Source organism: Aulonocara sp. 'chitande type north' Nkhata Bay, linkage group LG3, assembly GCF_057382095.1.
Source record: "Aulonocara sp. 'chitande type north' Nkhata Bay isolate Kocher_YH1m ecotype deep benthic linkage group LG3, A_spYH_male_GT1.1, whole genome shotgun sequence".
Classification (NCBI taxonomy): domain Eukaryota; kingdom Metazoa; phylum Chordata; class Actinopteri; order Cichliformes; family Cichlidae; genus Aulonocara; species Aulonocara sp. 'chitande type north' Nkhata Bay.
Genome location: NC_141346.1, coordinates 22,761,540 through 22,781,222, shown reverse-complemented (window position 1 = coordinate 22,781,222; position 19,683 = coordinate 22,761,540). Strand labels below are relative to the sequence as shown.

The window sequence follows — 19,683 nt, the reverse complement described above, 5'->3', positions numbered from 1 at the left end:
TATATGATGATTTGTCTAATGATATGGACATCTATAGACAATGCCGGTTAATATATACCCAAGCTAATATGTTGAGTCAAAATTTTGGTATGTGCACTGTTCAAAGTGCAATCAGACAGGGGCCACCAGGTATAAGGACTCAGATGCAGACAGCACACAGAGACACAGGCTGCCTGTGAAAGCAGTGCTTTATTTACAGAGTGAGAACTGTGAAAAACAATAATCACTAAACACTGTAAACCTAAACCATGCACAGGCGATAGTTAAGTATGTAAAGCAAGAGAAACACTATTAACTAAGCAATGCTATGAACATTTACAGTTCTATGAATGTGGCTACGCTATAACCACAAAGTCATTTACTATGAGGTGTGAGAGTCCAGAACAGAGCTAGTACAGAACCCGATACTGGGTGACTGCAGGTACAGGAACCCAGAAGTGGCTGGAAACAGGGAGGCTAAGCAGGGGACTGGAGCCAGGAGGCTCAGTGTCTCTGCAGCGAGAAAAAAGCTGTTAGGCGAGAATTCCAGGCGGGAAATCCAGGTGATAAACAGCAATACGTGCACAGTCTTACTTTCTCATAAGGTGGGGTGAAGCGTGGAGAGGGGCACGGGGTGAATAGTGAAGTTCAGAGCTGAGATCGCATATAGAAAAGAACAGAGTAGCCCTTCATTGTCATTGTACATGGACAACAAAATTGTGGGTGCTCCACACCAACTGTGTGTGAATAAAATATAAATAGTAGACATCAGGAATAGATAGTAAACAGAAAAAAATATACACAATCAAGAGTGATATATACAAAAGAGAAATGTATACAAAAATAATAAAGGCACACATTAGACAACAAGATAGTTTCAAAGTAGGGAAGGAGCTGTTTGTGAGTCTGGAGGTGTGGGACCTGATTGAGAGATTGAACAGCCTGGTGAGGATTCCTGCCAGTTGGTCTGCGCTCTCAGTCTCGTCCTGACCTCATGTTTCTCGAGGGAGAGGGGGTGTGGTGGTTGTGGGGGAGTTGGGGAGGGGTGGTCTCAAACCGAGAAAAGAAGGCCCCCCTGCGAGTTTAAGGCTCCTGTCAGAAGTTGGGGGGTTCTGGCCTTTGTAGTTGATGAGGGCCTTCCACACCTGGTGGGGTTGCTATCACTGAGGATTCTCAGTGAACAGAATCAACATTTTGGAGCTGAAAGTTAAGTATTCATAAGCAAATGGGTTTTGAACTAAATCTTTTACATACCGCTCTAAATGGTCTTTGAAACTACAGGGTGGGCCATTTATATGGATACACCGTAATAACATGGGAATGGTTGGTGATATTAAAGTCCTGTTTGTGGCACATTAGTATATGTGAGGGGGCAAACTCCTCAAGATGGGTTGTGACCATGGTGGCCATTTAGAAGTCGGCCATCTTGGATATAACTTTTGTTTTTCCAATAGGAAGAGGGCCATGTGACACATCAAACTTATTGGTAATGTCACAAGAAAAACAATGGTGTGCTTGGTTTCAACATAACTTTATTCTCTCATGAGTTATTTACAAGTTTCCCTTTGTTCCCCATAAAAGTTAATCATGTGGAGGAAAAAAAATCCCCAGAAGTCGAGGTAGCTTCTACACTGAACAGGAAAAAGGAAGTACTGCACCTTCGCATCTGTGATATTGTGCTTTTACTCAGTTATATCTTGAGACATGTGAGGGGTAACATGGAGGTCACAGGGCTGGGTGTGAAACAGAGTAAGTACTTATTCTTCTTTCCATCTCAATTCAATTTCAAAATCTTAAGATACAACAAAAACAGTCTTTGTCTACGTGTTTAACTACTGTAAAAATTTAAAAGATTTCACGTGTTTGAATTGTGAATTAGTGTGTGTGATTACATAATATATTACTGTTATCAAAACATGAATCCTACTTTTAGTCAATGTTTACAATATGTATTTATTGAAAAAGTTGGAAAATGGTTGAAATATCTCACTAAAAGCTAAATTTGATATCGACTAGTTGTGTTGATCAAGGTTTTCTTTTTGTGTCTGCAGTGGTGATGATACTCTTTCTGCTCATAGCTGAAGATCAGAAATGGTGCTATGTTCAGAAATGTAAGGAGAAATTTTTGATATATAAATTGTAAAAAAATGAGGATGTAGTTACTGTATGTATTTTCTATCCTGAGGTTCATAATTTGAACAATGGTGGTTGTCTTTGCTTTTCGTGTAACTTCATGTGACTTTTTCATTTCACTTTTCTTTGAACAGTGAATATCAACTGACTTTATTTTTTCTTTTCTTTTCTTTTCTTCTTCTTCTTTTTGTAATTATCTGTGCAGCAGAAGGAGCTTATCTTCATGTTCATCCTAATAGACTTCAGTTCTTTGAATATGACTCCATCTCATTAAACTGCTCGGGGTTTCATGGCCCAGCAGAATGGAGAGTGATCAAAAAGCTTGGTTTAAATTCTACTCAGTGGGAAACATCAACAAGAACTTTGTACATTAAACCTGCCTTTAAGTCACACAGTGGAGAATACTGGTGTGAAAAAGAAGACGGAGAGAAAAGCAGCACTGTCAACATCACCATCACTAGTATGTTTAGTAACCGCCAGTTTAAAAAATCCCAGTATTATGTCAAAATCTCAAGATTGCCTTCAGTTAAAAATATTTTTACAGTCATCTTCACTTTAGTCACATTTACACATGGACTTTGTATTAAATGGAATTTGTATTTTTTTATTTATTTATTTATTTATTTATTGGGGGGGAGGGGATCACTGTATTCATCATTATAATTGTTGCTGTCTTTTTTTTTTTTTTAGGTGGAGATGTGATCCTGGAGATCCCTGCTTTTCCTGTTATGGAGGGAGACAATATTGCTTTGGGCTGCAAGAAAAAAACAATACCTTCCAGTCTTGCAGCTGATTTTTATAAAGATGGCCACTACTTGGAAACTGGATATGTAGGAAAAATAACCATTCCCAATATTTCCAAGTCTAATGAAGGACTATACAAGTGCATCTTTACTGAATCTCAAGGGAAATCACCAGAGAGTTGGCTGACTGTTGGGGGTGAGTAATAACCACATATTTGACGTATAATTGTGTATAAAAGAAAGAGCACATACATAGTACTTCCCCTCTTCTGCTCTTTTAGCTTTACTCAATAATTAGTCTAAAAATGTGATGCTAAAACAAAATTGCAATGTACCATATAAACCAAGGCTCACCAGGATTCATCTTCTAGTAAAAAAATCTTTAATTTATTGCCTGCATGACAATCTGGAAAACAAAAAAGTCAATTGAGACAAAACAAAAAGGTTGATTGTTTTGCCAAGATCTGTTTGACAAAATGACATTAATTATGAAACATTATATTGTCACAGAATAAATACTAAGAGGTTTTGATAAGTGCTTTTTTTCTTTGACTGATAATCTCCAGGAGGAAACTTGAATATTGCCATACTAATGCTTTTATTGTGTTAGCAGTGAATATTCCTACTACACCTCAAGAAACAATACCTACGGATAATGAAAGAACTCCTGAGGAGACACCCAACTCCACTGAGCCCTCAGTCTTGTTGCCGTCTGTCTTTACCATATTAGGTGTAGCTGTGCTGGTAGTTATTGGAGCACTTTACTGCCGGAAAAATAGAGGTATAGAAAAAAATGATTTACTTTATTCTATATAGAATGCTTCCCTATAAAGGAATCCTTCTAAAACCCAACACATTTGGTAGTTCTCACATTTGATCTCTCTGTTTATTTATTTTTCTATCTAATAGCTTTCTCTGGCACATCAGCACCAGGTGAGAATCACATGGTAAATGAACAGAAACCACATTGCATAAAAATACTATTATATAAAATTACTAACGATAACACTGTTTGCTCAGTATTGATTTTTTGTAGTAATTACTCCTCTTGAAGCATAGTTGTAATTTCAAGTGAGGCATTAACTCAAGCCTCTAGACTTTATTGAAATTCTTTTTCCTGAAGTCTAATGAATACATCGACTGTAAAGATTACTATTTTTAAAGTATGTATCTTTTTATGTCTACTCTACTAATATTACTTTATACATGTGTATGCATTGGTGTCATATGTTTATTTGTTTCAGTGTATGAAGATGTCAGGGTACCTGATCTAATCATGGATAAACGTGATAATGACAGAAAAAACAACAAGAAAACAGGTACTTATTACATAATATCTTGTTTTATACCATAGTGTGGTTGAAAATAGCAATAAGCATACTATTGTAATGCATGTAGGTGTTAGAGTATAATGTACATAGCATAATGTAAAGTGGTGTGAAAAAGTTTTGGCCCCCATCCTGAATTCCTATTTTTTTGTGTTTGTCACACTTAAATGTTTCAGATCATCAAACAAATTTAAATATTAGACAAAGAAAATGTAATTAAACACAAAATGCAGTTTCTAAATGAAGGTGTTTAATATTAAGCTTGGGATCCAAACCTACATGCCCCCTGTGTGAAAAAGTGAACCACACACAGGCCTACTTACTGCCACACCTGTTCATGCCATGACATCATGTCGGTATCCAAGAAAATTCTGAAAGAAATGAGAAAAAACATAACTGGCGTCAATCAGACTGGAAAAGCTTAACCCACATCTAAATCTGTGGGACTCCACCAAACCACAATGAGAGCCATTATAATGGCGAAAAAGTGCAGGCCTCACTTGCCTCAGTTACAGTCAGTGTTCATGACTCCACCATAAGAAATAAGACTGGGCAAAAATGTCCAAAATGAAAAGCACTGCTGAGCAAAAGAAACTTAAAGTCTTCTCTCAATTTTGCCAGAAATCGTCTTGATTATCCCCAAGACTTTTGGACTCTGGAAAATATTCTTTGGACTGGCAAGACAAAAGTTGAACTTTTTAGAAAGTGTGTGTCCCAAGTGGTGTAAAAGTAACACAACATTTCAGAAAAGGCACATCATAACAGCAGTAAAATATGGTGGTGGCTGTGTGATGGCCTGGGGCTGTTTTGCTGTCTTAGGACCTGGAAGACTTGCTGTGATAAATTAAATTAATTAATTCTGGTGTCTACCAAAACATCCTGAAGGAGAATGTACAGCTAGCTGTTCATGACCTCAAGCTTAAGCCCACTTGAAGATTCTGCAGCAGGATAATGATCAAAAACAAATGAGTAAGTCCTCTCTGAATGGCTTAAGAAAAACAAAATGGAGACTCTGGAGTGACCTAATACAAGTCCTGACCTGATTCTGATGAGATGCTGTCTGACAAAGATGCAAAAAAAGAGGAAATCAGGAAAGGGACAAACAGGTTTTTACACCACTGTATGTGTATAAAGCCTTTAATATCCATAATAATAATGTCTTAGCTCCATCTTACCATTAATCAAAGGATTTATTGCTTCTTGTGTTGAATTAAGAGGTAAATGTAGCTGATTCAGACAGTGTTACATATGCTGATGTCACAGTCAAACCAAAGAGGGAGAGAGGTAACTTATTTGCATTAAGTTATTTTGTGTCGTTCGCTGACAGAAGCACAAAATATGTGAAATATGTTATATGGATGGATAATATTTTTTTTTCATTAATAAGGGCTAGTGACAGGTTTGTAGCTTGAACCTATTCGCTGGAACGTTGAAGACAATATAATTACACAGCAAGCAAGACACGAAGTAGGCAAAGTTCTTCTTGTTTCTCGTGCACGGGAGAGAACCGGACAAACGCCGTTCCTTCGCTTGACCCCAGTTGCTCTCGTCCGTTCCCCGTAACACTGCTCTTTTATTGAGGTTACATGAATATACATAGGTTCATTAACATATGACGTCTACATACAAACAAAGAGTACCTTGTGTGTATGTGTGTGTGTGTGTGCGTGCGTGCGTGCGTGCGTGTGTGTGTGTGTGTGTGTGTGTGTGTGTGTGTGTGTGTGTGTGTGTGGGGGGTCAGAGTGTGACCCCATAAATGACTTCCCTAAACCTGCTGGTCTCGAAGCACAGCAGTTCATCAAACCAAAAGGCACTTAGACTATTTTTCTGTTGCACCCTTTATTAGGATTTTTGCTTAATTCCAGTCACTGGTTTTCACTACTATGTATTTCACATCTATCGCATCTATTTTTTAAGATGTCCTGAGGGTAATGAAGTGAACCGACGACGTTATATCTCTGTTCAAACATGAGTGTTACTTATACCAGAATAGACATGCTGTCATTTGTAAATGCACTCACTGTGGTGAACTACTTATATTGCAATTTTAGTACAGATCATTTTGAGATGAGTGAGAAACACTGTGTGGCAGGAACTTCATTCTACATTAAAAGGAAACTGAAAGCACATAACCACAGAAACTATAATAGCCATGTTTAAGTAAGCTGATTCGTTGTTTTGTTTTCACACAGGTGATATTCTGTGTCTGTGTGCTTAGTAATTACAGTGTATCTGTCTACATACTGCTTTAGTATTAAAGTGTATGTGGCTGATACATATAGTTTGTCATGTTCTTCTCTTATTTGTCAGTTTGTAAAAGGACAAATGAATCCGATCCAGAGAAAACAACATATGCTACTGTTGCATATCATAAGAAAGACCGAGGTAATTTTCACCTTACAGACTACAGCAACGGGACATTTGTAGACATCAAAGCAAGCCAAACAACATCACATTTTTGTTTGTCTTCCAGGTCATTGACAGCAGAAAAATGCATCTGAATACAGAAAAAGTTAAGACATAAATCTGAAGCTTTTTGAATGTTTTTTTCAAGTTTTATTGTTTTTTGGATGCATTACAATGTCCACCTTATACTGTTTCTTTTGGCTGTGTTGCAGTTTTACTGATTTTAAATCTAAGTCTTATTATTATTTCAGACATGACCATGTGACCCAGTTATGTATTTAGATGACATAAATCTTTGTTAATTAAACAAAATAGAAATACATATTTAAATGTTGGTTTTAATAATTGTTTTCAAATGCAGGCAAGCAGACTTTCAATCTAAATATTTGAATTGTTAAATCACAAAAACTTATCTTTGAAAAGGAAGAAGTAATTAACTTTTTTATTTTTTGTTAAAAAAAATAGAATATCTATTGAGAGCATTTCAGACAATTGTTTTCCCATATGAGCTTCAGCTTAACACCAACAGGGCTTGTTTTAAAGGCAGCGGGTTATTATATACTAAGAAGTTATACTGCAATGCTTTTTGTTTTAAGCGCTATTGCTGCTGTGGCGATAGCTAAAAGTACCTGTAAATCTCCATTTGAACCGAAGCAGAGATGCAGTGTGACAGAGGGACTATACGGCCAAAACTATTCATCAATCCAGATCATTGAATTCAGGTGTTCCAATCAGTTCCAAGGACCTAGGCATGCAGACTGATTCTTTACTTTAAGTTCTGCTCGTTTGCAATGGTTTCGGCAAAGACGAAACGGCCAGGTTGCTGGACTCGCCGTTCCCGTGTCAGTGAAGAACAGGAACATTTTGCTCCTCCTCCCCCATCTTGTCTTTAGGTGCTGCACTGTCACATGACATGACTTAGAGGCTTTGGGGGTTGTTAAGTCGCTTACATATTAATTATATTTTAATTAATTATATTTTACACCAGTTGTTTTTGTTGTTTAGAATTTTAATTGTAATTTTAGTATTATAGTTTCTCAACGGTACTTGTTTGTTTTAATTTGTTTACTGGTTTGCTTGCACTTTAAGATTTTTATTAAAAAAATAAATAAATAATAAAAACTTGATAACCAAACCACCACGGCAGACCTGATGGCATTTTCATGCTTCGCAGCATCATTTGTTCTTACAATAATTACACGGTTGCTGTATCACTACATTCAACGGCTGCAGTTCTCCCGCTGCCAGCCCTACACATCACCACCAACAACAACACAAGAAGAGCACAGGTTTTAAGCTGGAGAGGTGTGATTGTAGATGCCATGCAGGTGAGTCCATCTCACCTGCACCGTGTCCCGGGCCAGTATGATAACATGGCATGTTATCATATTGAAGGCATCCACCAGAAGATGGGGGATAGACATAGAGGGTTTAAGTTCTCAGGTTGGCTGTGGTGCTTAAACAATGCTCACTTGAAGCTCAAAGGCAAAGAAAATAATTCCGACAAGACAGGATGGATCCATGCTTCATGCCGTTTGCTGCATGCAAAAATTTGACCACGAGATCCATCAGACCTCGTATTTGAGGTCTGATGGATTTTTTTACAGACTTTTTTTTTTTTTTTTACAGTTATGGTAATAATGAGGAAGGACATGTTGTAGCTGTATCGCAAGCTGAGTGACAGCAGAGGGCAGAAAAGGATGAATTTCTTTGTTCACATAACTGTGTGAGAAAGGAGAAAGAACTAATAAAGGATAACATTACTATTGTGTATATGGCTCATCTCAGTGTCAGTAAGACTGACACAAATCTACTAATCTGAAAGATGGAGAGTCAGAGTCATTATAGCAGTAGTTCAATTTAAAGAATATACTTTTGGTAGTTTTAAGCAACTTAATATATATCAAAGTAAATGTGGTCGATCTTTTAAAATAGATAATTAAATAAAATATAAATTAACCATAATGTCATTTATGACATATTAAAAACATTTTAGTGATCATATTTATAAAAATGACGAATATAATCTTGGTTAAAGACCGATTAGTAGACCGTCATGTGTAATTTTGATTAAATTATGACACAAAATAACTACTCTGACAGATACCTCATCATAGTATAAGTTTATTCAGCCAGATATGCTATTGAAGGCTATTGAAAGAGCAAAACTAGTCTAAACTATTCACAAAACATAGTTTTACAAAAAAGCATTTACTTTACACTAGAAAAAGTTGGCAAAACAAACCTTTGCCAGAAGCTACGCTCACAGTACATTACACCAAGTAGAATCACTGAGCAAGGTAACTTGTCATTAAGAAAAAAAAATTTAAAAAAAATTAGGTTTTGCCTGCTAGCATCACACACACACATACACTTTGATTTACATCATTATGAAAGAAATGTATTTGCAAGCAGCACCCCCCTCCCCTTTCGACAGGTTGTGTGTGAGACCTCAGCGCAGCAGCAAGCAGGCTCGGTTTTTTTTTAACGACCCATTGCCAACGCAAGAAAGTTGGCGTTTTTACAACAGCAGCCTCATTGTTCGGCCGGGTTTTTTTTTTTCTCTTTAGCATCGTTCAAAAGTGACTTAGCTAGCAGTGGCAACTTCTATCTTAAACAATTAAAAGTAATACCCAGATTGAAATATAGCAAGGTGTTGTATATTTAGTGTGCTGATAAGGTTTTCAGTATTTTTATTTTTTATTCCAAGGCTGAAGACCGATGGCGTAATGACTGCACCAATGGCGTGCAGTCATTACGTGTTGGTTTCCAAACTATCTACAGTGGGGCAAAAAAGTATTTAGTCGGCCACCCATTGTGCAAGTTCCCCCACCTAAAATGATGACAGAGGTCAGTAATTTGCACCAGAGGTACACTTCAACTGTGAGAGACAGAATGTGAAAAAAAAATAGGATTTGTAAAGAATTTATTCGTAAATCAGGGTGGCAAATAAGTATTTGGTCAATAACAAAAATACAACTCAATACTTTGTAACATAACCTTTGTTGGCAATAACAGAGGTCAAACGTTTACTATAGGTCTTTACCAGGTTTGCACATACAGTAGCTGGTATTTTGGCCCATTCCTCCATGCAGATCTTCTCGAGAGCAGTGATGTTTTGGGGCTGTTGCCAAGCAACACGGACTTTCTACTCCCACCACAGATTTTCTATGGGGTTGAGGTCTGGAGACTGGCTAGGCCACTCCAGGACTTTCAAATGCTTCTTACGGAGCCACTCCTTTGTTGCCCGGGCGGTGTGTTTTGGATCATTGTCATGTTGGAAGACCCAGCCTCGTTTCATCTTCAAAGTTCTCACTGATGGAAGGAGGTTTTGGCTCAAAATCTCACGATACATGGCCCCATTCATTCTGTCCTTAACACGGATCAGTCGTACTGTCCCCTTGGCAGAAAAACAGCCCCATAGCATGATGTTTCCACCCCCATGCTTCACAGTAGGTATGGTGTTCTTGGGATGCAACTCAGTATTCTTCTTCCTCCAAACACGACGAGTTGAGTTTATACCAAAAAGTTCTACTTTGGTTTCATCTGACCACATGACATTCTCCCAATCCTCTGCTGTATCATCCATGTGCTCTCTGGCAAACTTCAGACGGGCCTGGACATGCACTGGCTTCAGCAGCGGAACACGTCTGGCACTGCGGGATTTGATTCCCTGCCGTTGTAGTGTGTTACTGATGGTGACCTTTGTTACTTTGGTCCCAGCTCTCTGCAGGTCATTCACCAGGTCCCCCCGTGTGGTTCTGGGATCTTTGCTCACCGTTCTCATGATCATTTTGACCCCACGGGATGAGATCTTGCGTGGAGCCCCAGATTGAGGGAGATTATCAGTGGTCTTGTATGTCTTCCATTTTCTGATGATTGCTCCCACAGTTGATTTTTTCACACCAAGCTGCTTGCCTATTGTAGATTCACTCTTCCCAGTCTGGTGCAGGTCTACAATACTTTTCCTGGTGTCCTTCGAAAGCTCTTTGGTCTTGGCCATGGCGGAGTTTGGAGTCTGACTGTTTGAGGCTGTGGACAGGTGTCTTTTATACAGATGATGAGTTCAAACGGGTTCCATTCATACAGGTAACGAGTGGGGGACAGAAAAGCGTCTTACAGAAGACGTTACAGGTCTGTGAGAGCCAGAGATTTTCCATGTTTGAGGTGACCAAATACTTATTTTCCACCCTGATTTACGAATAAATTCTTTACAAATCCTACCATGTGAATTCATGGATTTTTTTTTCACATTCTGTCTCTCACAGTTGAAGTGTACCTCTGGTGCAAATTACTGACCTCTGTCATCATTTTAGGTGGGGGAACTTGCACAATCGGTGGCTGACTAAATACTTTTTTGCCCCACTGTATATATTACTGAACATTTGATAAAATGTTAAGTGTGTGGTGCATGCTGAATACATCACTTCAACAACCCTAAACTGCTATTGTAGTTGATAATGACACAAAAACGCACTCTAGTTTGGATTAGCTGGATCATTTAGATATTTAAGTAGGGGTGGCAGAACATCAGCTCTCTGTAAGCATCTGCACAGAGAGCACGTGTTGAGAAATCAGTTTTACCCCGGTTCTTTTTATTCCTCGAGCATCCAGAGATGGCACCGGACTCAGTAGTCATTTTTACAAAATCTTTATTCATCTTTATTCATCTTCATTTAAGCATGCACTTCTAGAAGGGAAGACGAGGCCGGTGTCCCTCTCCAAATCTTCACCCCTTTGTTAGTTCCAGCCAGCTTTATAGAAGTAACCCCATCATAAAACCCCCCACGGTGTGCTGCAAATTCTGTGTCTGTGTCTATGTGCACGAGCACATGAGTGCCTACATGTGCGCGTTCCCACGTGCCTATGTGAGTGCTCGTGTGTGACTGTGTACGCATACCTGTGTGTATGTGTGAGTGCCCATGAGTGAGTGTGCGTGTGGATGTGTGTGCTTGACAGTTAAAACACTGTGGGTGCAGGTGACTCCCTAGAGGTCATAAAACTCATCTCCCTTCCAGACCACAGTTATCAAGTTACAAATCTTGAGACCCCCAACCTAAACATCCTCTGGGGAATTTCCACTCAGTGGGGGAGGGGTCTCCTACAGTCTTACTCCTAAGTTCACAACACAATGAGGCCTTTATAATATTAAGGGCAGTATCTCTACAATAGTTCTACATTCTATGTTAACACATTTCTAAACTCTAAAATAAGCTAAACAATCCTACACATGCTAACACTAAGCTAGTAAAAAACCCAGCTGAATGAATGCTGACCCCAGGCCAGTAGCCAGACCCTGAACTTCAAAAGGTAAAAAACAGATTAGCAGTTAATCTGCTAGGTTTCTACCTGTTCGTGTTTCTAAAGTAGAATCACTGTACGATTGCTTTGTAGTCTCTTAGTGCTGGTTTTTATCATTGTGTTGTGTTGTCAGTTTTGTGTTCATACCTAGATACTACAAGCCACAAGACTATTGGAGCAATGTCCATTGGATAAAATAGAAAAAAAAAGCTAAAATATTTGGCAATAATACACAGCTCCATGTTTTGCATATCAGCATATCAGTTTTGCTACTTTGTATATCAGCGCAAACACCTCATACAGACTGTCAAGCATGGTGATGAAATTCCTCATCATAGAGTCAAGTGTAAGGCCGTCACTCCGATAAGTAAAGCATGTCTGAAATTGAGTCATGCAATAGGACAAGGACACCAGTAACTCTACAACATAAAAAACCTTAAACAAGCTATGCATAAAGAAATTCTCACAAACCTGAATGAAGTGACGCAATGTTGCAAAGAAAGGTGGGCCAAGACTCTTCCACAACAATGCAAGACATGGATAATGTCATTCATGCTATTGCTGGTAAGAAAGGGTCTACAAACTACTGAATCATGAGGTACACATTTTTTTCCACAAGAGTACATGAAACTACCAACCTGTGCACTGGCTGGATTTACTACAATAAAGCCTATAACTCCTGGAATACATAGAACTGTACAAGAGCAACAGGATGCTAAGATTTGAAATTGAATAGGGATGTGGAAAACAAATCTTCTTCATTATTATTTCTCAGTTGTTTGTCTGTTAAATATATTTTTGCATAGACATACATGGTTTTAATTTACTGTCCATAACTGCCTTCATGTGAAAGCTACGGAGTCATCAGGGTCTGTTTTGAAGATTTAGTGGTTTAACCTTGTTCAGCTCAGTCTTCCTGTTCACACAACTGAAAACACTGTTTACAAGAACTGTTGCAGTTTATAAGAAGACACTATAAGGTTAGTGCTAACCACTGAGTGTGTATTTTCATTTAGGTCTGTCTAAAGTGTTTGCTTTAGTTCATAAAAGAAAATTTAAGCAAAGTGTGTCAATTTTGAAACAATAGAATTACTGAGACGTGATGCAATCACTGATATACAATTCACATGATATTACGATAAGACAAGATAATACAAGCTTGTCATTGTTAGCACAAGAATACAGTTATTCTACTTGAATAAAAGAGTAATGATAAAATATCTTCTATGCTATATTATGACCCAGGTCGTGATTTCGTGTATTGATTTGGCTCCTGCACACCTGGTGGTCGCATTGTTTATTTTCTCTGTTTTTGTGAAACCGTACCACTTCTTACATTGTACTGTAATGCCATATGGGTTATGAAATGCTGCAGCCAATGTCCTAAGGCTGATGAATAGAGTACTCTCTGGTGTCAGCAGCTGCAAAGTATACTCAAATAATATTGTAGTTTATTCATCAACATGGTCAGAGCACATGGACACTTTGCAGGAATTCTTCACCAGGTTAGAGAGTGCATACTTGACTTTAAATCGTGTAAAATGTGAGTCTGACAAAGCTGTGGTCAACTGTCTAGGAAAACAAGTAGGTCAAGAGCAAGTGTGCCATTTGGTACAGGAAAATCCAAAATGGCTTGAACCCTGGCTTTCAGTTTCTGGGTATGTGTGGCTACTATCCTGCTTTCTGCAAGTTGGGCTTTGTTGGTTGTTCCTTTAGCTGATTTGTCAAATCTTGCCGACACTTTTGTGTGGACTTCTGGATGTCAGGAGTCATTTGACTCAGCCAAAGCCCGGCTGTGCAGTGCTCCAGTGGTGGCTGCTGCTGATTTTTCTTGTGCTTTCAAGCTAGAGGTGGATGCAAGTTCTTATGGTGCAGGTGCTGCACTTCTCCAGGAGGCTGCTCACCCAGTGTGCTGCTTTTCAAAGAAATTCAATACACATCAGAAGAATTGCAGCACAAATGAAAAGGAAACCTTAGCATTACTTTTAGCACTGCAACATTTCCTGTCTCCCATGCGCAATAACATCAGGGCCTCATGCATTGGTCCATATTGCTGCAAGATTTTAACCTTGATATTTATCATCATATAATCGTAGAGGGGCTGATAATATTGTGTCAGATGCGCTATGCCATGTAGGAATTTAGGTTGAGCATTTCTTCAGGGGTAGAAATGCTTGATTTTAAATCGGGGGTGTTATGACCCAGGTCATAATTTTGTTTATTGTTTTCACTCCTGATGGTGGCATTGTTAATTTTCTCTCTCTCTTTTTGTTTCCTTATGAAAGTTCCAGGTGGAGGCTGGCCATCGGTTGAATGAAGCTCCCTGTAAATTAGGACCAGTGTAGCTCCGCCTACTTTGTGCAGATTTATGTACTGTGTGTGATGAAGTTCCTGTATCTAGAAGAACTAGATTAGTTATTTTTCTATATATTGTAAATATTGTAAATAGACTATTTTGTTGATTGATCTGGTAGCTATTTTTGTAGGAAGCTTATGGCTTTTAAAACCTTTTCTCCTGTTTAGGTTAGGGAGACAAATGAGAGGCCTGTATTATTTTTTGGATTTTCAAGAAAAGAAAGTTGGTTCGGTTTCCTTACTTGAATTTTTTGTTCGTTGTTTTGGCCGTGCCCAGCCTGATGTTTCCTACCTTCAAAGATAAATAAAATATTCAGTTGCTGTAACCATATACGTTTTTGTAATAGAGAAGACATTTAAAAACCTTCTATAGAAAATAAGTTTATTTAGATAAGAAAAATTAATTTTAAGTATCTAGCATATTAATACAAATGCATTTTTCCCAATAAGAATGTGTCTTTCAAAGAAAATGAGATTTAGAGATAGAATGACAGACCACTTTTAATAAATTAATCACCTAAATTTTTTTACATTTTCTCACCAAAAGTGTTCTGTCAGTCCGATTGCTTGCTGGCAGTTTTGCTATGTGGCTCAACTACATGGAAGGTAAACCTTTTATTGAGAACTAAGTACATTATGAAATCAACATCAGATTGTTTCTTCTTTATTCAGAATGAGGTGTTACTTGGACACTTGGATAATGTCATTTGGACTGAAGAACTGTAGTCAGATTAACAAACAGTTAACAAATAGAGTTAAGGTAGTCAGGACTGAGTGGACCACATTAACAGAATGTGAAATAGCAAACACCGAGGATAGCTAAAAATTACTCAGGAATCCCATACACCCATGGGAACCACAAAGAGACAACTAGGATAAAAGGTGATTTTAAAGGGCAGGGGCTATCAATTTTGGCTGCATGTTATAAGTGTCTCTCTCTTGCTCAAAATTAATCTGTTTTTACATTTGTCTTCCCAATAGACTGTGTTGACATCATACGTTGTCGCAAGTTTTAGTATACAGTTGCTTTATTTAATAGTGGACTCGACTGAGGATTTCCACTTAAATATGAGAATACTCTTTACCTCCTAATTGTTACAGTAACACAACATTTAAAAAATGTATATAAAAAAAAGTCTTGGTTAAATGAGGACAAGATCAAGGCTCAGTTATAATACACCATTCTAAAATTAACTACATGTTACATAGCTTAGTCAGATTTGTTTGGAATTGCATCATGTAAAGGTGCCACCAGCTTACATGTTACGAGACCAGAGGTCTAGCTGAAAAAATACTAAGACTAACAGGACTAATAGTAATAGTCCTACTTTCCATTATGCCAGCAGCCAGTTTTTTAAAAGCTCATACCTAACACTCTCATACCTTAGTCTATCATACTTTTTTAAACACAAAGTTGTTGGAATATCATACATATCTGCCCTTTATCAACTGAAAAAAGGCTCAAAATCTGTGACCCAAATAATAAAGTTTTAGGCGAAGATAATAAAACAGGGTCCCTTTGTGACACAGCCTGAGCCGAAGTTTATTTTTGCATTAGTGGTATCCATCAGTCACACAGTAGGAGGCGGGTCTAACCTACATTTTTTCAGTTATATTTCAGTCTAATTTTAATACAGTCACTAGCGAGACACCATGGAGCTCACAGCTCTTTGCAAGAAACTATGTGAGTACTTTTGTCTTCTTGTAAAATGTAGTAATTTATCCTGACAATGTATCCTCCCTTTCTGAATTCCTAATTTGATAATGACATGTTGTTTGATGGAGTTATTTGCTGAAAAAAATTCTAATTTAAAAAAATCTAAGACCCTTTTATGTTTTCTTCATCTCTACAGTGACAGCGTTTTTGGTGTTGGTGGTTTCACAAATTCAACATAACTATGCACAGGACAGGTGTAAGTTATTATCAACTTAAAAGCAAAGCAAAACACAGACGTAAAAGCAGAAAGAAAGAAAGAAAGAAAGAAAGAAAGAAAGAAAGAAAGAAAGAAAGAAAGTCACTAACATATTATTATTCAGCAGTAGCCTACATATATTTCAAAATATCACTATATTGTCAAACTCATTTCTTTTTATTTTAGTATCATTGTTATTTTTATATTTCAAATACAGGTTTTGCTCAGATTGTTCCCACTGGACTTCAGCTCTTTGAATATAGCTCCCTCTCAATTAACTGTGAGGGTCTTAATCCCGAAACTGGATGGACTGTAAAGAGGAGACGAAAGGGAGAAGTCAGTGCATGTGTCAGTAACTGGGTGACAACAACTACGTCTGTCTGCGCCATCAAACCTGTTTATCTCACAGACAGCGGAGAATATTGGTGCGAGATTGGAGGCGAGAGGAGCAACACTGTCAACATCACAGTCACTGGTAATATGCATTTTCATAAAAAACATTCACTCAAGTAACACATGAGCTTTAAACTATGTGTATCACCTGCAATAAAGCGAAACTGAGATGTCACAAATCTAGTTGTGTGTTACAAAAAGTTAGTCAGAAGTAAATTAAAGCTTAGATAAGTTAGAGTAAAACCCAAACAAACGAGAAAAAAAAGGTGCTCTATCCAGTCACTTTTTCAGGTTTACTTTGCTACTACTGGGTTAGACCTCTTTTCCTTTCAGAGCTGCCTTAATTCTTGATGCCATAGATTTCAACAAGGTGGTAGAAACATTCCTTAGAGATTTGGTCTTTATTCCATTCATTTTATTCAATTCAATTGAGTTAAATTTTATTTATATAACATCAAGTCACAACTACAATTGCCTCAAGGTGTTTTATAATGTAAGGTAAAGACCCTACAATAATATGTCTATATTGACATGATGAAAAACATCATCACACAGTTGCAGTGGATATGTTTCATGTGCATGTGAATCTCCCATTCTGCAACAAGGGGCTCCACTGAGTTTTTGTTCACAGAACCAATATAAGATGCTTTGTGAGAAGGTGTGTTGTCCTGTTTGATGGATTCACCACACACACAAAGGGATGGACATAGTCAGCACTAATACAAAATGTGTGCCAAGAAAATATTCCCCACACTATCATACTGCGAGCAGCATGCAAAATTGCTCATACAAGGCAGGATGGATCCCTGCATCTAGATATCACAGCAGAAATCCAGATTCATCAGATCAGTTCTAATTTTGGCGAGCCTGTGTAAATTGTTGTCTCACTTTTTTCTTCTTAGCTGACAGAAGAAGAAAGTAGCCCATCTGTAGCAGATGGGCTACAGATGCTCTGTAGCCCATCTGCTTCAAGGTTCAGTGTGTATTAAGAGATGGTCTTTTGCACAGTTTAATTAAACAAAGTAAGAATTGAATGAATTACTTTTGTTTTCTTATCCACTTGAATCAGTCTGGCCATTCTCCTCTGACCTCTGGCATCAACAAGGTATTTCTACCCAGGGAGCTGATGCTTATTGCATATTTTCTCTTTTTTTGGATCCATCTCCAGAAACCCTAGAGATGATTGTGTTGTCGACGGTCATGAGCCAAAGCATAATCAAGCTCATTCAAATCACCTTTTTTCTCCCATTCTGATGCTCATTATCCTATGCCTATACACCAAGTTGCTATCTTGTGATTGACTGATGAGACATTTGCTTTAATAACGACAAAATTAAACAAAGTGACAACATTTTGTCAAAGCAGCTGACTCTCAGTAATGTCTGTTGATATTTTAGCTGGAGCTGTGATCCTGGAAAGTCCTGTTGTTCCTGTGAAGGAGGGAGAAGTCGTGACTTTTATCTGTAGAAGTACCATGGCCCCTTTTGCCCACATAGCAGATTTCTTCAAAGATAACCGACACATCAACAGCAGCTCCACAGGCAAGATGACCATTACTAGAGTTTCTGAGTCTGATGAAGGGCTTTATAAGTGCAATATCTCAGAGTTTGGAGAATCTCCAGAGAGCCGGCTGGCAGTCCGAGGTGAGACATGAAGATTTTTTACTATTAGGCTCAATTAAAAAAAAAAAAAAAACAAGTCACAGCAAAAATATAAGACAGTAAAACTGAAAAAAGTCATTCTCAAACACTAACATCTCTCTTGATTATGTATCGAGTGTATGTTTTAAAATTCAAAAAATTAAACAGCTTAAGTATAATATTTAGTGCCTATTCAAATGCTTCTCTTTCCATCTGCTATTTGTTCGGTTTTGTAACTCTAAGAAGTGTAAATTAGGCATGTTTTGTTTTTTCTTTCTTTCAGCCTTTCAAAATGCTCAAAGCTACTCACAGAACTCTTGCCATGGTTACCTGGTAGTACGGACCGTTTTCACTGTAATCATGGTTTTTCTTCTGCTGCTCATCGTGGGACTTCTTTACCGTGGAAATATATGAGTTACAAAGAACTGACTCAAACTCACTTCAACAAACAAACAATCGTTTCTGGGGTTTCATTTCATACCAAAATAGAAATATTCTAGCAAGAAGCTTTGGCTTTGTCTTGCTTAGCCAAGGCTTATTTTTTTCTCTAATCTTCTCTAAAATATAAGGTTGTGCTTTCATAATTTCCGATATAGCTTGAGGTATTTTATTTTGTCTGATCTTAGACAAGCACAACATGTGACAGCTTTTACTATATATAATAAATAGTAAGAAGTTTCAGAGTGTCTGTTCAGTTACCACTTGCAGAAATTATCAAACAGTCAGAAGTGAAATCAACCACAGGTTAACAATCCATTAAAAAAAACCTGTAGTGGTGGAGTGTGGTCTGTAGCTCAGCTGCAGGGGAGGGGTGGTATAGTGGGTTGAGGGCTAGTGCCAGGGAGGCTGGCTGGTGCTATTATCAGTAGTTATCTAATCATCCCTCCCCTATTTCTACAACAGTAGTGTGCTGGGACCAGAGAGAGAAGAACTGAGCTGGTGTCACTGCAAAGTGTTATTATGCAGTAAGGAAAGAAAGTGTGAAATAAAGAGTCTGCACAGCAACAGAAATTTTCTAGATGGGGCCCTCAATATCTTGTTACAGATGGGCTTTATAATTTTAGACGCTCTACATAGCATATGAGATCTACATATGAGATGAATTAAGATAATTCTTTCAGCAAAAAGTATTTTTGAAAATAGTTTGGAAAATCGTATTACTTTAAAATATTATCAAAATCTGTTACAACTGTTTGAGGGTGAAAGGAGGAAGACAGGACAAAAGGTATGCTGTGCAAAAGCCAGAGATTACATTAATGACAAATAATAATTAAATGCAGAATGGTGTATAAAAACATGGTGAGTGAAAAAAAACAGATAAGGGAAGAAGAAACAGTGCATCATGGGAAGCCCCATCCCAGGCATAAGTAACAGGTTCAGGGTCATCTGATCCAGCTCTAAATATATACTTAGGGCTGGATCATTCTTGGTTTTGTCTTTTTTTTTTTGTTCCTGCAATTCTCAGACATCAAATAAAGATTTCACTGGAATT

At 37.8% G+C, this 19,683-nt stretch overlaps 1 protein-coding gene across 1 annotated transcript; it reads left to right on the top strand.

The window, feature by feature from the left end:
- The first annotated feature begins 1,697 nt into the window (after nt 1–1,697).
- LOC147334606 (low affinity immunoglobulin gamma Fc region receptor II-a-like) lies at nt 1,698–19,682 on the top strand. The gene is made up of 7 exons (XM_086285965.1): nt 1,698–1,728; nt 2,031–2,090; nt 2,803–3,051; nt 16,099–16,158; nt 16,376–16,633; nt 17,949–18,194; nt 18,475–19,682. The coding sequence occupies exons 1-7, from the start codon at nt 1,698–1,700 to the stop codon at nt 18,603–18,605; spliced, it is 1,035 nt and encodes a 344-aa protein (XP_086142091.1). The 3' UTR covers nt 18,606–19,682.
- The last annotated feature ends 1 nt before the right edge of the window (nt 19,683 follows it).

What these genes read in the sequence shown, in the direction of transcription:
- LOC147334606 (XM_086285965.1), top strand. Translation starts at nt 1,698, where the DNA reads ATGGAGGTCACAGGGCTGGGTGTGAAACAGA. An exon ending in TGTCAACATCACAGTCACTG is followed by an intron (nt 16,634 to 17,948) that starts GTAATATGCATT and finishes TTGATATTTTAG; the next exon opens with CTGGAGCTGTGATCCTGGAA. An exon ending in GAGCCGGCTGGCAGTCCGAG is followed by an intron (nt 18,195 to 18,474) that starts GTGAGACATGAA and finishes TCTTTCTTTCAG; the next exon opens with CCTTTCAAAATGCTCAAAGC.